Source organism: Patiria miniata, unplaced genomic scaffold, assembly GCF_015706575.1.
Source record: "Patiria miniata isolate m_02_andy unplaced genomic scaffold, ASM1570657v1 HiC_scaffold_17, whole genome shotgun sequence".
In the NCBI taxonomy this organism is placed as follows: domain Eukaryota; kingdom Metazoa; phylum Echinodermata; class Asteroidea; order Valvatida; family Asterinidae; genus Patiria; species Patiria miniata.
This window is the reverse complement of record NW_024037055.1, coordinates 703,936-719,660: the sequence shown is the minus strand read 5'-3', so window position 1 is coordinate 719,660 and position 15,725 is coordinate 703,936. Positions and strand designations below refer to the sequence as shown.

The 15,725-nt window shown below is 41.9% G+C and overlaps 1 protein-coding gene across 1 annotated transcript in view; it reads right to left on the bottom strand.

The window, feature by feature from the left end:
• LOC119723310 (leucine-rich repeat-containing protein 9-like) overlaps positions 1-15,725 on the bottom strand; it is a 165,845-nt gene that overhangs the window by 22,327 nt on the left and 127,793 nt on the right. The window contains exon 21 of the mRNA XM_038193864.1: positions 5,112-5,180. Within this exon, the coding sequence (XP_038049792.1) occupies positions 5,112-5,180 (69 nt within the window). The remainder of the gene's footprint in view (positions 1-5,111; positions 5,181-15,725) is intronic.

Genomic DNA, 15,725 nt, shown 5'->3' with positions numbered 1-15,725 from the left:
TATAACCATTAATTGTGTATTGTATACTTGGGAAAAATCTGTATTTCACATTTAAGATGAAAATCAGTTTGTGTGCTAAATTGAGTTTGATGATGGAAACCTGTGCATTTAAAGTGAAAACTGTGTCCATTGTGTGAAGTTGCAATACTTTAACAACTTATAATCTGTTTATTTTGACTGAAATGCTGGCCCAAAATTGTATGTTTATTAGAATGCACTTATGCAAATTGCATTACAGGGATTACTGTTATTCCACCCTACGGATGGCTGGCAGGGAAGCCACTGTCCTTTCCTTTTACTGAAGTTTGACGTGTACCTCCACCTACTCTCCGACGGGCGGTGCGTAGGGTGCCTACCCAAGCAGCAGACCAGGTTCTCAAGCTCTCATGTTCCTCAAAATCGTCCCACGGCAGAGCTCAAGCTCAAGAATGTCATGCTTCCAGTTCAGGTTGGTGTCTTCTATGGCTCGAATGTGGAATAATTCTTTCTCCTCCACAACAGGGTCGTCATCATCCGAGTATTGATCGGGGTTGACTGTGTAGAAGCGGATGCTTCTGCAGTAATCAGCGTAGTGGTTCTTTTTGTTGCACTCGTGGCATGTCTTGCCACAAGCAGGACATTCAAGCCTCTTGTGGAAAGTTCCGTAATTTCCACAAGGCTTTCTGGGCCGTGGCTGCTGTGGAGGCCTACTGCGTGCAGATTTCTGCCATTGATTTGGCTTGTTGGAGCGTTGAGCTTGTTTCTTCTTGAAAGTGTTGATGCTGGTACTTGTTTCTGCACTGGCACTGGAGGAGGTTGTCAACATTTTGGCGTGTTTACCTGAGAGCTCCATTGATTGTGCGAGTTCCTCTTTGCACTTGAGGTCGAGTTTGTCCTCTGGTTGAGCGCGCAGGAATATCTGGATCTGTTCATCCTGCTCACCACAAACAAGCCGGTCTCTCAGCATCTCATCAACATTGGAGCCATAGTTATAGTCACTGGCAAGTGCTCGCAGTGCTGCTAAATATTTGGCAATTGGTTCACCAGACAGTCGATATTGGCTGATTAAAAAGCGAGTGATGATGCCGGATTTTGTAGGCTTGAAATGTTTCTCTAGCCTATCCACTAGTTCTTGGTAAGTAGCCTCATTGGGTTTCTTAGGGCCAAGAAGATCGCTGATCAGCCATCAAGTAGGCCAGCCAAATGAAAAATACACAGAGCTCCAGAAAATAATTTCATGGCATTTTTTGGTAATAGCTGGCATCCATGCTACATGTAGATCCATTCTTTGAACCATAACAAACAAGATGTGGGGATGCCATCGAATTTTGACCCTAAATATATTCAATTTTTAAATACCTGTAGTGTAATACATTTCTCCCCCATATATGGGTGTATTTTTTATCTTTTTATTTTTTCTTTAATTTTATTGTGGTGATTCTACTTACTCATCCTTACTCCAATAACATTTTCTAAAGCATATAAAGTGACTGAGTAATTATGAGGACATTGTAATGATCCAAAATAGCTACTTTTATACCCAAAAGTTGCGCGCATTTACCTTGCCTCCAGATATCTTCAAGTAGTCCTGCCAAACCTCAGTATTGATGAGCTTCTCAAATTCACCAAGTTACTGGCACTGTGGCTCTATTAAAACCTTATGGAAAATCCTGTGAACAATGATAACTTTGTGATATTTAGCCCAGCAAACAAACACAGGTAAAATCGTTGGTGTCTGTTAATTGGCCTAATTAGTAAAAGGCTGCCTAATGTGGGAGACTTGAACAAGTTCAAGGAAATTCTCAAAATCATTGGAAAGAAAATTAATGGAAAGAAAACATTTTGACATTGACATAATTTTTGCAAGCAATTTTTTTTTTTTTTGGGGGGGGGGATTTCCTTGAACTTATTCAAGTCTCCCACGTAAGCCGACCCTTTCGCCTAATTTAAGCCCAGTTTACAGACAGCCAGCTCATTTCTCCCCATTTTGTTAGCTGAGTTAAATATCACAATGTTATAATTATTCACATGATTTTCCATAAGGTTAAAATGGGGCAACTGTGCCAGTAAGCAGCTTGGTGAATTTAAAGATCATCAATACTGAGGTTTGGCGAAACTACTTGATGATATCGATATCTAGAGACAAGGTTAATGCGCGCAATTTGTGGGTATAATAGTAGCATTTGTGCCTTATTTCTTTTAACAAGTGCCCTTTTTCCCTAAAAACTGCCCTTTTTCCCGAAAAAGTGCCCTTTTCCCGAAAAATTTCCCCGTTTTGTTCCATTGGCCGTTACTGGTGCCTTTTTTTGAATGCTGCAGATTAAAAGCACCATATATTGTGCATAATCGTAGGTTTTGAACAGCACCACCATCGACAGAGGCTAATCGCATACCACTACAACGTCCTTCATGAGCAGAACAGTCCTCCCCTCAATCATCCACCTTGGTAGATTCCAAAGCAAGAGATACTTCTGTAAATGCCCTGCAAATCTACCCTGTATACTGCTGAAATTCTTCAGCCGGTATCCATGAACATGATCAACTCCCGGGGCTTTCCAATTTGACACTTTCCTCAAACGCCTCTTGACTTCATCCAGAGTGATCTCTACCTCCTCCTGCCTAGGAATACAGTTCTTCTCTCACTTCTTGCAGCCACTCTGCCTGGTTGTTGTGCTGCACTGGCTTGTTCAAAGTGCCACCCCAGAAAGTCTTTGCCTCAGCTGCCCTTGGGACTTCCTGAGAATCGTCATCCTTACCATCCAGTTCCCTGAATATCTGTCTCTGGTTTGACCTAAACAGACTATTCTGACGAAACTGCCGAATCATGTCATCGTATCTCTTCATCTTTGTCGCCTTTGCCGTAATCTGCTGTAATCCTCGTAATCTGATTTCCTCCTTGACGACTGTTATACTCTTAACCCGCACCCGTTTTTTTTAGCCATTAGTCTATCCCTCATGTCAGACTTCCTCAAAGCGTCTCTGTCCAACTGCTCAATTCTACTCAGATCCCTTTGGAGGTCCTTGATCTGTCCCTCGAGCTGACGCTTCCACCAAGGTGTCACTTCCCTGTTGCCTTTGACAGCTCGCTTGAATCCCACTTCTTCCTTCACAACGATTGCACCTGCATAAACGAGACTGTTAAGCTCAGGTATATTACTCGTCCTGGCAACACGACACAGTGCAGGGATGCTTTCTTTAGCTGTTCGTGACATTATCTCTTCAATTCTCATCAGCATTCTTTCCTCCTCTTTTGTTAAGTCTGTATCATGATCCGCTCCTCTTGGCACCCCCTCATCCGATCGACCTCCGCCCTCGTGTGCAGCAGCCACATCCCTGATGCCAGCTTCCAAACTACCACCTGTACCCCGGAGACTATCCATCCCATCATTTCTTGGACCATTACTACCAGATCCAACCTCATCAATTGAAATATTGGCCCCATCCTCAACACTTCCTCGGAAATTCCCAACCTGAGCAATCTCCCTCTTGATTTCCTAAATTTCCACAGCGGTCAACCACTGATTCTTCCTAATATTCCTGACCTGATCTGCTGGACGTTGTTCACTAATTTCTAGAATACCCCTTACTAAAAAAAGCCCTATATTCTGTTGCAAACAGACATAGACCTCTCCTTTACTTACTATTTTTCTAAATTTTCCACATGCTACATGTATGCTATCTAAGAATTAAACTGAAGATTGGAGGGAGAGAGAGATACAAATCTGTCACACAATATTTTCATCAAAATCATAGTAGAATAGCCCCTCCAGTCTGATCCCAGCCCTTCAAAAAAATGTTTTCTCTTGGAATATTTTGGGGCCCAGCAGTGTCATATAACCTTCAAAATGTATTGGCCTACATACCATTACCCCTAAATGTGTCTCAAATACTGTACCTGTTCCAAATTTTGAGACAGTTTCCAGAAAAGTTGTGTTTACTGAATACAAAATCTAAACTTTGTTTTCACTTGATATGCACCATGGAAGCTACTTAATGATTAACAACCACTGATCTCTATATAAAGACTGGATAGCATACAGACAGCCACAGGAGAAAGCCATTTGAAGCCATACTGGAAGAAAAACGGTTGGTGATCTAAAAAGGACAAGTTGCCGTCTTTATAGACAGTTATGATTCACTTTGTAACATCGTGGTTCACCTGATTTACGTGTCTCTCGTTTTATTGTTTTATGGGGACCTACGGTACTTCGCATACATGTATATATTTCTTTCTGATGTCTTTTTTTAACAATCTGTAATTGGAATTCATATCTTTGCTTGTCATATGTAATTTTCACTTTGTGTATGTTCAGTATCTTCTAATATTTACTTTAAAATAAATATATGTATTTTTTATTAAGTACATGTAACTAGTTTTGAATGTCCTGTAATTTGTATTGTTTTAATGTTTTAATCCAGGGCTCCCATGGAGAACAGTTCTTAGATAACTGATGGGGCTATCCTGGTAAAATACTTGTAAAATGATAAATAAAATAAATGTACCTTTTGTCCACCACCAGTGACCATGGTCACTTCACAACTATTCAATCATCTAGGTTTACTTTAAATGCCACAGTCTATTTTAGAACATCATAAAACGTGTTGATACAGTGCAAGCTAGGACCTATAAGCTGCCATTTTTGGAAGATCTGGGTGAACTGGTCTAAATGCAAATTGAACTGTGTGACTGGTGCATCTGGTATCCAGTCTTTATATAGAGATCAGTGTCAACAACCAGGGTAAATCAAAAGGTCAAAGGTGCATGACCAGTGACCTCAAGAATAACCCTGCAATCATTTTCAGACAAAATCTCTCCACAGTAAGCCCCAAAACTACTGGATAACTAGAATTCTAGAGGTACAAAATTTGAATTGTCCTGGTTATTTACACTACTTCAATAATAAATATCAAGCAAACAAAATTAAATAAATAAAACCCAACAAAATGAAACAAATTAAAATTGAAAAGGTCTGGATTTCTAATTCTCGAAACACAATCTTTCTTAAAATGTAGCTGTGTGGCTCAAAGTATGGAAGAGTCCAGTATTTGAGACAAATATATTGGGCAACCTGTTTCAATGATTACAAGATGCTTCCCACCTACATGCAATCGTCAATATTATTTATACTTACGGGATTGCTGATAACAGACAGCTCGATGAGGTTTGGCAGTGCTTCAAGCTTTTCCAGCTCACAGACATCCTGCAAGGATATACATAGTTATTTTTTTTTCATGATGCAGAACAAAGATTGTTAAAGAGTTTCTGTCACTGCTATTTTTAACTTTCACTCTCAAAAGTGATGGCAATTTTAAATAGTAAATTAGGTTTGAATGAAATCTCAACCAAAAGGAAAACTGGCCTGTATTTAGTGACAAAATAATAATTGTGATAATGTGAAACAGGTCTACTGCAGGATAGGTTTGTTGCAAAAGTAATTCAACTGACATAGTTTTAAAAGAGTTGTAGATGCCAAATAAAGACAAAAAAGTGCCTTTCTTTGGTTAAAATACAACACTCAAGGAATGCAGTTTGTTAAGAGAAACAAAAAAACTTGACTTGCTGCAGGGTACACGGGCCCATCACTATTCAACAAAAGCCTTAAGTGTAACAATTATCTAGAAGGGAATTTTATGTTTTTGTGGTGTGCCCCCAAGCTGGTACTGTGGCCCCTTAATGCCCCTGGAGCTGGCGATGGTGCCGAGGGCACATACAGTACAGCTTTAGTTCCTTTTATTTTAATTTAAAAGTTTTGAATATCTCAACTAGGTGTACAGAATTTCTTTTCCTTCATGAGTCATATCAGAATAAAAACCCATTACCATCGGCTTAGATTTTTTTTTGCTCAACATTTTTGTGATCCCTACTCTTACACTATAAACCAAAATCAAACTTTTGATGTTGTAAATGTTTTGAAACATAAACACACTGATTTTTTTTAGGGCACTGAGTTATCAACTAGATCCAGAGTCAACTCTATGTCTGTCACATATCCCGTTAAAAAGATGGTAAGGTACAGCAGCTCAAAATGAGTGCTGGTCAGCTCACCCACTGACAAACTCCCCACTTTTCTACTCGCCCTGGCCAATTTGCCCTTTAACAAATCATCCAGCTTACTTGCCAGCTAGCAAACCTTCACATCGCAAAGTCTCCTGGTATCATTTGGCTACTTTTTAATACAGGCATGATATTTGACCCTTGAAAAAATATACATCTGAGGCCGCTTAGGTCCCCAGCAGAATCCAGGAAAGCAAAGCCCCTTGCCCATGCATTAGACTTAGATGATAGTGGACAGCAGGGAAAGACTGCTGGCACTGGGGCAATAGCCAGGAGATCTCATGAAAGATTAGCAACCCTAGGATCTGCTTTAACTACCACTACAACTCATGTAAAAGGGTTCATGCAAGAGTGGGGGTGCAAGATGGAACTTAATGGACAGATTTTACAGAAACAACCTCTGGACCGAACTTCAAGACAGAGGAGTTGTTCAGCAGATTCAAGCAGTGGTGCTACCGGTTCAATATGTTGGAAGTCAGGCTTCAAGAATGTCACTAGACCAAGTAAGATCCAATTGTGCAAAAAGCTCATCGCAGTTAATCCCAAACGGGGGGGGGGGGGGGGGGGGGGGGGGGGGGGGGGGGGGGGGCATCCTAGCCAGTCTACGCAACCTATCAAGCAGGTTGTAGGCCAGGATAAAAACCACAGTGCCTCTTCCCAGACAGGCAAGAGCTTCCATCATGAGAAGGAAAGCAGAAGTGAAGCCCATTCTAAGTGTAGTAATATTGCCAAACAGACAAACCTACCAAAGGCATCTGACAAAACATTTTGGAAATAGTCTGTGGGCTATGGGGGGTCCCATTCCCCCCCCCCCCCCCCCGAAACCACCACCACCAATATTTTTGTATCCTTGGCATGTCTCCAATAGGAAAAAAAATTGAACAGTGAAAATTTAGGGATGCTCTCTCTCAGGAGCCCACTTATATTGTAACTGCCTCTGATTGAGCTTGGATGCATTTTCTTAGCACTAGGGTTGGAAGGGTAAGAAACAAAACGCCATAAACTGAGCAGACTTGACCGATCTTAATCAAACTTAGCACAAATAATCTTTATAGTAGCTCTTTCAAATATATCTTTGGTTGTCATGGAAACCAACTGTAGAGGGCACTACAGTCAAACAAAATATATACACTAATTTATTTTGAAAATTATCCGAAAATTTCTTCATCTTTAGTCATTGCAGTTGACTGTTCATGTTAAAAGCCACCAAATCCTAAAAAAAAAAAAAAAAAAAAAAAAAAAAGGTTTATCCAACTACTGTTGAACTAATTTGAGAGTAAGGTCTTGGCAAATTGAAAATTTAATAACATTTGAATGAGTTAAACACCGTCCTGCTGAATCCAGGCTCTGGTATTTTTTGCGTTTGGTTGGGAGGTGGTAAGTCAACTTCCAGATACAACAACGTACTTTTTCCAATCTTGGTAAAACTTGACATGGTATATGTTCATATATATATAAAATGTCATGGAAACCGACTATAGAGGGCGCTATACCCGGATGAATATAATTATATATATTCTTTTTTCAATAAGTAGAGATTAAATGATATTGCAGTCTTAGTGGCAGTTAAATCGAAGAAAAATACTAAATAGAAACGTGGATGCGGTCCACTCTCACCTATTGGATCCATTCTTGTGGCCACATTTGGCTAAAATAATGAAATTACTTAATTTATTGAGGATTTTGTTATCAAGTACTTATAGTTATACAATGTAGTGTTACTAATCTAAACACATAGATGGGGATTAGCACAGGGATAACAATATGACAGGTATAATCAACATAAACACATGTAACTATCAAATAATTATTGTCCCACTAAGGTGAGCAACTGTTTACATTTATCTCCTGATGGAGACTACTAAGAGAGAGTGGTGTTCCAAAACAGACGAGCAAACACCGTGGATCAATTGTACATGTACATTTGCATGGTTACACTTTTTTAAACAATGTGGTTCATTTTTTTTCCTTCTTCAAAAGAATAAGGTTAATGCTGCTCAGAGAGAAACTAAATCTCTTTTTTAGTTTGTGAGGGTCAGAAAAGAACCAGGAGGAACTCAAGGTTTGGGACAGTATGCTCTACTATTCGTCAGGAGACAGAGGGATTCCAACACCCAAAAATTTGTTATGTAGGATGACGGAAGCAGTAGATGCTACATGTAGCTGAGCATTGGGGTGTCGGAGTGGTGGAAGAAAGTTGTGAAAAAGGTTGTCAAGGGTATATGAGACCCATAGACTGACTAAGGTGTGGGAACTAAGCTTTACGTACGTGTATGTGACCCATTCGATAATCTGGAGAGGATGGGGTACCAGGGTTGGGTACTTCGTTAGAAGACAGAGGGATTCCAACACCCAAAGAGCTGTTATGTAGGATGACTTTGGCAGAGGATGCTACATGAAGCTGACCAGTGGGATGTCGGTGTAGCGGAAGGAAGTCCTGAAGTAGGTTGTCAAGGGCATAGGAGACCCATACAAGGCATGGGAACTAAGCTTTGCCTTGCGTACACATGTACATGTAGGTGACAATTGTAGGCCTACTGTGTGGAGGAGGATAAGGTGCCAGATGTCACTGATGGACATACCAATATCTTGGGGTATTATTTTCTGGAATAGACCCAGTGGTTGTCCTCGCTTTACCTGGATGTATAGCAGGTAGCTCATACTGTTCACTATCTCCAGGCAACTGTTGGTCTCTTGCAGCCGATTGGGAAGGTTGGAGATCACACGACTTTTTGATGGTCTTAGAAGTAGAACTGGGGAGATCACTACCAGCCTCGTCGATGTACACTTTGTTACATTGGCATGAAATTCTGAAGACTCTTAGTCTGAACGTTTGGTCTTGCTGGTTCTTGTGAGATTGCCGCAGTTTGTGGATTTTCAGGGGTTCTGTATGAAAACTTGGATGCCATGCTTGTACAGGATGCGTCTAATGTATTGGAAATACAACTCTAATTCTCTCGAAGGGGGTGATGGAACTGTATAGTTGTCTTAAACAATGGGCCTTTTATTTATAGGAGAACCTTTGGCAGTAGAGGAGGCGTATATTAATCTTACCCATGCTGCCAGATGGTGAAGGTGTCATCACTTGATGATGAAGAAGCCAAACATGTTGTCTGTGTTCTGCCGTGGTTATGGTCGTCTGCTCAAATTTTTCTGGTACTATATCGGCCAGAACTAATGATATACATGTAGGACATCACATGGAGCTAGATTATTCAAGACACAGGGTAAGCTGAATACAATATGGGGTGTCAGTGGAGTCCTTGTGTGTGGGGTCAAGTTAAAGCCTCTCTTTGATGATGCCACAGGTCAGTTGGCGCTGAGTGTATTGGTAAAGAGAGAAATGACTCGATAGCTGATTACTATGACGTAGTTTGGCTTGAGGGTGAGGTCTGAGGTGAAGATGGCAAACTCTAAGAATTCCTGATTTGGTGTTTGGTGTTGCTAATTAGGGGATGAAGCATTTATGTGAGGTGTCTGGCTGTCTTGTACGTGTGTTCCCCCTATGAGGCCATGATGGGGCGCAGTGGAACATCCGGCTCGTTCATCATCGGTTGTCTGAAGAAGATTGGGCATTTTGAGGTGTGGGTGGGAGCTGCCTGTACTGGAAGATGTTACCAGACCCCTGGAGGATGAAGAATTTGCCTTGGAGTCTCTTTTGATGGATGATGTGAGGTCCTTGCAAAGGGGATAGTGGGAACCCAAGTCAAGGATAGCGCACTCCCTGCAGTTTAAGTCTGCGGTGCTGCCCTTATCAGCTTACAGGATGTGATTGGACTTGTTTTGACAAAGGGAGGTGATGACTGCACATGCTTGTTCATAGATTTTGGGATTGCCTGGCTTGTGTTTCCGGAGGGCTCTGTGGATCTGCAGGTGGACCTCGTATGGACTTGTAAAGATGATAGAGGCTGTGCTTGATGCACTGGATTATGTCTTTGACTGCGATGATTCGAGAAATGGGGCAAAGTTAACCTACTAGAACCTTAATCTCGTTAGGAGACAAGAATATGTGACTTTGCTGTCTTGGGAGTGGAAATTGGGGCTTAGGTGGTATGGGTATGAGGATAAAATGATCCTGTAGTCAGGCACTCAGGTTGTGAGTAGGGGATCAGGCCCCATTGCCCATGCATCTTGAGTAAATTGTGTCAAATGGGCATGAGAAAATATCATAATAGTCTGGCAAGTGGGTCGTGTGTCCAGGGAGGTTAGATATCCTTAATTGTGGTTAGTATAGTGTGGGCACAGAGATATAAAAGATCCCGTTGCCAGCTAGATATAGGGGATACCCTGGTCGAATTAGGTTGGGTGTACCAAGGATCCCAGATCAACCCTCCCCAACACACACACCATTGCGTCTATTACACCCAAAGCCCATTAGTTCCATCACCCTGTGTTACTTTACGTTGAACTTCCAATACATTCAACGTATCTTCCACAAGCATGGTATCCGAGAAAATTCACAACCTGCTGCAATCTCACAAGAACCAGCAAGACCAAACGTTCAGACTAGGAATCTGCACACTAGGAGTCTACTACTAATTCTCAGTCATGTCAGTTGCACAAGACAATCAGATAGTCATAGTGGCCTCCAGCCTGCCCAATTGGAAACAAGAGACCAACAGTCGCGGGGAGATTCTGAACAGTATGAGCTACCTGCTCTATCCAGCACCCGATTTCATGAAACTCATCGTAACTTACGATGCAATCTACGCTGCGACGCGTCTTGCGATCCATTTCACAAAACACGTCTTAAAGGGAAAATACAACATTTGCAAACATCAAAAAATAAAACTACCAAATCATTTTGAAATACCTTGCTGGACTGTTAGTGAATGACAGTGTAAAGCATCCTGTAAAATCATGGCACCTGGTATACTGTCATTTTCAAGAAAAGTGGTATTTTTGTATCAATTTCCAACGCTGATCGGCCGATCAGCGTTGGAAACAACTGGCTTTTTTTCAAATACTGGCCCCAATTGACCAATGCACTTGTTTGCAATCGATTACAAACCTATGAACGGGTACGAGCCAGCTAGACTGGTTCCCTGACGTTACAATTCCCCAATGTATGTAAACTGCTCTGTTTCTTCTTATATGGAGTCAGGGAACCAGACTACAGGAAAATGATCATTTTTCTTGGTTTTTATAGCATTTTCGAACCCAAAACCTCAAAAAGTCAGTGCAACTATATTTGCTATATATTTTTAACCCCCCAATTCCATCCATTTCTGAAAATTACAGCAAAAGCAAATGATGTATATTCCCTTTAAGTGCGACGCGTCGTAGGTGTATTTATTGCACAACTCATTGGCTGTTTTATGTATTTAGTCAGCACACAGTAAATAGTCGTACCTCAAGATATTGGTTTCTCCATCAGTGACATCTGGAACCCCATCCTCTCCAGATAATCCAATGGGTCACATATAATGTACAGAAAGCTTTGTTCCTCCACCTTCTATGGGTCTCCTATACCCTTGACAACCTTTTTTCACAACTTTCTTCCACCACACTGACAACCAACAGATCAGCTACATGTAGCATCTACTGCTTCTGTCATCCTACATAACAAATCTTTGGGTGTTGGAATCCATCTGTCTCCTGACGAAGAGTAGAGCATACTGTCCCAAACCTCGAGTTCCTCCTGGTTCTTTTCTGACCCTCACAAACTAAAAAAGAGATTTAGCATCTCTCTGAGCAGCATTAAACTTATTCTTTTGAAGAAAGAAAAAATAACAGCGTTGCTGTTGAAACCCCTCAGCCAGAGTCAAGTTATCATCCGGAAACCATTAACCTTTAACTCAACATGGTGACCTTGACCTTTGGCCTCTGACCCCAGAACCAGTCCCAACATGCCTGTACCAATGGGAAACCCCCTACCGAAGTTAGACACCAAAATTTCATTTCTAACTCAAGTTATCAATCGGAACCATTTACCTTTAACTCACCACAGTGACATTAACCTTTGACCTTTTGACCCCAAAACCAATTCCAACTTGCCTGTACCCAAGGGCAACCACCTACCTAAGTCAGACACCAAAATCACATTTCTAACTTGAGTTATCATCCGGAAACCATTTACATTTAACTCACCACGGTGACCTTGACCTTTGGACCACAAAACCAATCCCAACTTGCCTACTCCCAAGGGCAACCCTCTACCAAAGTTAGACACCAAAATCTCATTTCTAACTCAAGTTATCATCCGGAAACCATTTACCTTTAACTCACCACGGTGACCTTAACCTTTGACCTTTTAACCCCAAAACCAATCCCAACTTGCCTGTACCCAAGGGCAACCGCCTACCGAAGTTAGACAGCAAAATGTGATTTCTAACTCAAGTCATCATCCGGAAACCATTTACCTTTAACTCACCATGGTGGCCTTGAACTTTGACCTTTGACCCCAAAACCAATCCCAACTTGCCTGTACCCAAGGGCAACCCCCTATCAAAGTTAGACAGCGAAATGTGATTCTAACTCAAGATATCATCCGGAAACCATTTACCTTTAACTCAGCACGGTGACCCTGACCTTTGACCTTTTGACTCCAAAACATATCAAAACTTGCCGACTCCCCTGATGTGTTCTGAAAGGAACATCACCCCACAAGTATGGTATGGTCAGAGTGGACGGACGGACGGACAGTCTAGCCAGACGGAATTGTTGGGTGATAGCATTGTGTTCCCATTATCCCTTTTTCTAAAGATTCCCTTCTGGGGTGATGTTTTTCTATTGTGAAAATAGTGGGGTGATGTGTCCTGAAAGGAACATCACCCCACAAGGGGGATATGGTCAGAACATATGGACAGCCGGACGGACGGACGCCCTACGCGATGACAATACCCCTCAAGCCTCTCGGCTGAGGGGTAAAAATTAATAATTAATGCTGTTAATAACAAAAAAAATCTGTGAGAGTCCCTCATCAATTTGCAAAGAAGCTCTTCAACATTACCCATAAATAGACAACCAGCCTTTCAAAAACTAACTGCAGAGAAATAGGCCCCTACTTTAAATAAATCTTCAATAACAAGAAAAGAGATCACAATCACACAGCTGCTTCATAGGGTAATCTGCAGTATATGGAGGACTGCAGTTATGTCTTTGAGCTGGAGAATTGGAGAAACAATCCTAATTCCCAAAGGTGAAAATACAAAAGATCTCTCACTCTTCATACCAATAACAGAGAAGAATGCTAGCAGAAATCCTTGCTCCAAGATTAATAGCATATCGCTGTGCAAATGGATATATTGACCAATCCTTCCAAAAGGGATTCATGGAGAAAATCTCAGAATGCGTAGAACACACTGAAGCACTTACTAAAATGCTTTACGATGGCAAGAAAAAAAAAAGGAAAACAGATTGTGAAAACTTGGCTGGACATTCAAAACGCATGGGTCCCATACTAACTCATCCAGTTTGCGCTTGAGTGGTATTATATACCTGAACATATCGGCAAGCTTGTCTTTAATTACTACAATGACCACTTCATCCAAGTTAAGACCAGAGATTGGACTACAGACTGGATATAGTGCCTTGTTGGAGTATTCCAAGGCTGCCTGATAACATGCATACAATTTCTATTTGTCTTCAGCCTGTGCCTAGTTCTTGTAGATGAAATAAAGCATGCTGGATACCAACATACTTCTGACATCACAACAATTGCAGATGACCTAACTCTAACATCCGAAGATCCAGAAGGATGCCAGACCTTGGTTGACACTGATAAAGAGTTCCGATATAGACACACATAAATAGAAGACAAGCCAGCTATTAGGTGTAAAGCCAATGCCATGAAGAAATTTGCACCAAACAGACAAATGCGACAAGAATGCCACAGAATACAGTCTGTGGTCTATATGCAGGGGCGTAGAAAGTTCATTTTTATTGGGGGTGGTAACAATTTCTTAAAAAGGGCACTGGCACATCCGTGATGAAAATGTAGACACGTTCTTTTCTCTAGACACTTGGCCTCCACAAAATCTAATAGTGAAGGGGGGGGGGGGCTGGTACCATCTGTCAGTGGGGGCACTGTTCAAAACCCACGATTATGCACACTAATTAACAATATGCACTCGTAACAGCCGCTAGCACAAAAAGGGCACAAAGTTTTTTTTAAAGGGCACTTATTCAGATTAGGCATGAAACTCTTCTGTGAATCTGCCGATTTCCGCGTTTTTTTTAAGCTGGTCTTTATTAAACACAAAAGAAATAATCTGATATTGACTGTTTCATGCTGTTGCGCTACTGAATCTTGAGCTGAAATTGCTAGCGTACTATAAATTAAAGGAAAAAGTTAGACAGGTGTAGCGTGAATATCCGACTCCATGAAATGTGGACTCATTAGTAGTACTGCGCAGTACGATACTATGCTATTTTTAGGATCGTTTCGGGAGAGTGACCTGTCACGTGCGAGGGATCAAACAATAATAGGGAAATAGGGGTCCGATTTTCATAGGAGTCGGATTTTCATGTGACACCGGCACTGCTTTTTGTATAGGTACAAAAAAACATAAAAAAGTGCAGAACACAGGTTCTAATATGCATCTAGCCTTTTATGAATGAACATGTCACCATAGTGCCCTCTATTGCACGCTGGCAATTGGCATGAATGCTAGAGAAATGGAATCAATGAAGCTGTGGATGTATAACAATGCAAGCCTTCCAAGACTTACATAGGAGTTTACTATCTACAACTTCCCAATCAGCTTTGCGGAGAACCTACAGGCTATATGCAACAAGTATCTCAAAAGATGCAGAGTTGCCAAGATCACACAAAAGCTGGGCATGTGACAGTGCGAGCAGTGAAGAGTGAAATTCACAAACAGTAGCATCCACATTGAAGGGTGCTCCATAGAAAGATGCTGTCCAGCCCTTCCCTCCCCCCTTTGATTTTCCAAGGGTCAGGTTACCAGTAAAAACAAAAACTGTCTCACTTTTTCTATAACATCCAGCCCTCGCTTTTTTCTATAACATCCAGCCCTCGCCCCACTCTGCTTAGACTTGGATGTGTTATAGATGAAAATTGACATGACGTCACGATGACGTCATCAGGGGTCACAATATATTTTAAAGGTCTATATCTCCAAAATTACAGGTCTAATTGGGTCGAATTTTGGGATGTACCTAAACCGGGATGTGTTTAAGATGAGAATTTAAGTGATGTCATGACAAAATCACATGACATGTGACGGCATATTGAAAGTGCATATAACTGGTGCTGTGGCTCACCTCTGCAGGGACTGGACACCATCGAGGCAGAATGCTACCAATCAAACCGGTCCTGACGCAGGAGAGCTGGCACGACACGTCACATTACGTGAGAAATGGGCCAAATGGGCTCCCACAGGTCCTGTGATGGGGCCCATAGTCACTGAGCATAGTCACTTCCGCCAGCCGAATTGCTGCCGGGGGGCGGCGGTCGAGGCTGAAGGGCAGGAGGTGCCCTGTTGATTGGCAGGCCGTCGAGTAGTGGAACGAAAACCACGGCTTGACGGTTCAGGCGGAGGACGACGGGGTATAAATGGCTGAGAGGGTTGAAAGGAAGGGCCAGTAGCTGATGAGTGCCGCTGGATGCCCCAGCCTCTGGCTGCAGGTACTACCCAACAGGGCTGAGGAGGCAGTTTGGGATTAACCTTGCCCACATTAATCTTCTCCGTAGCCTTGATACGGTCAGCATCAGCCTGAATACGAG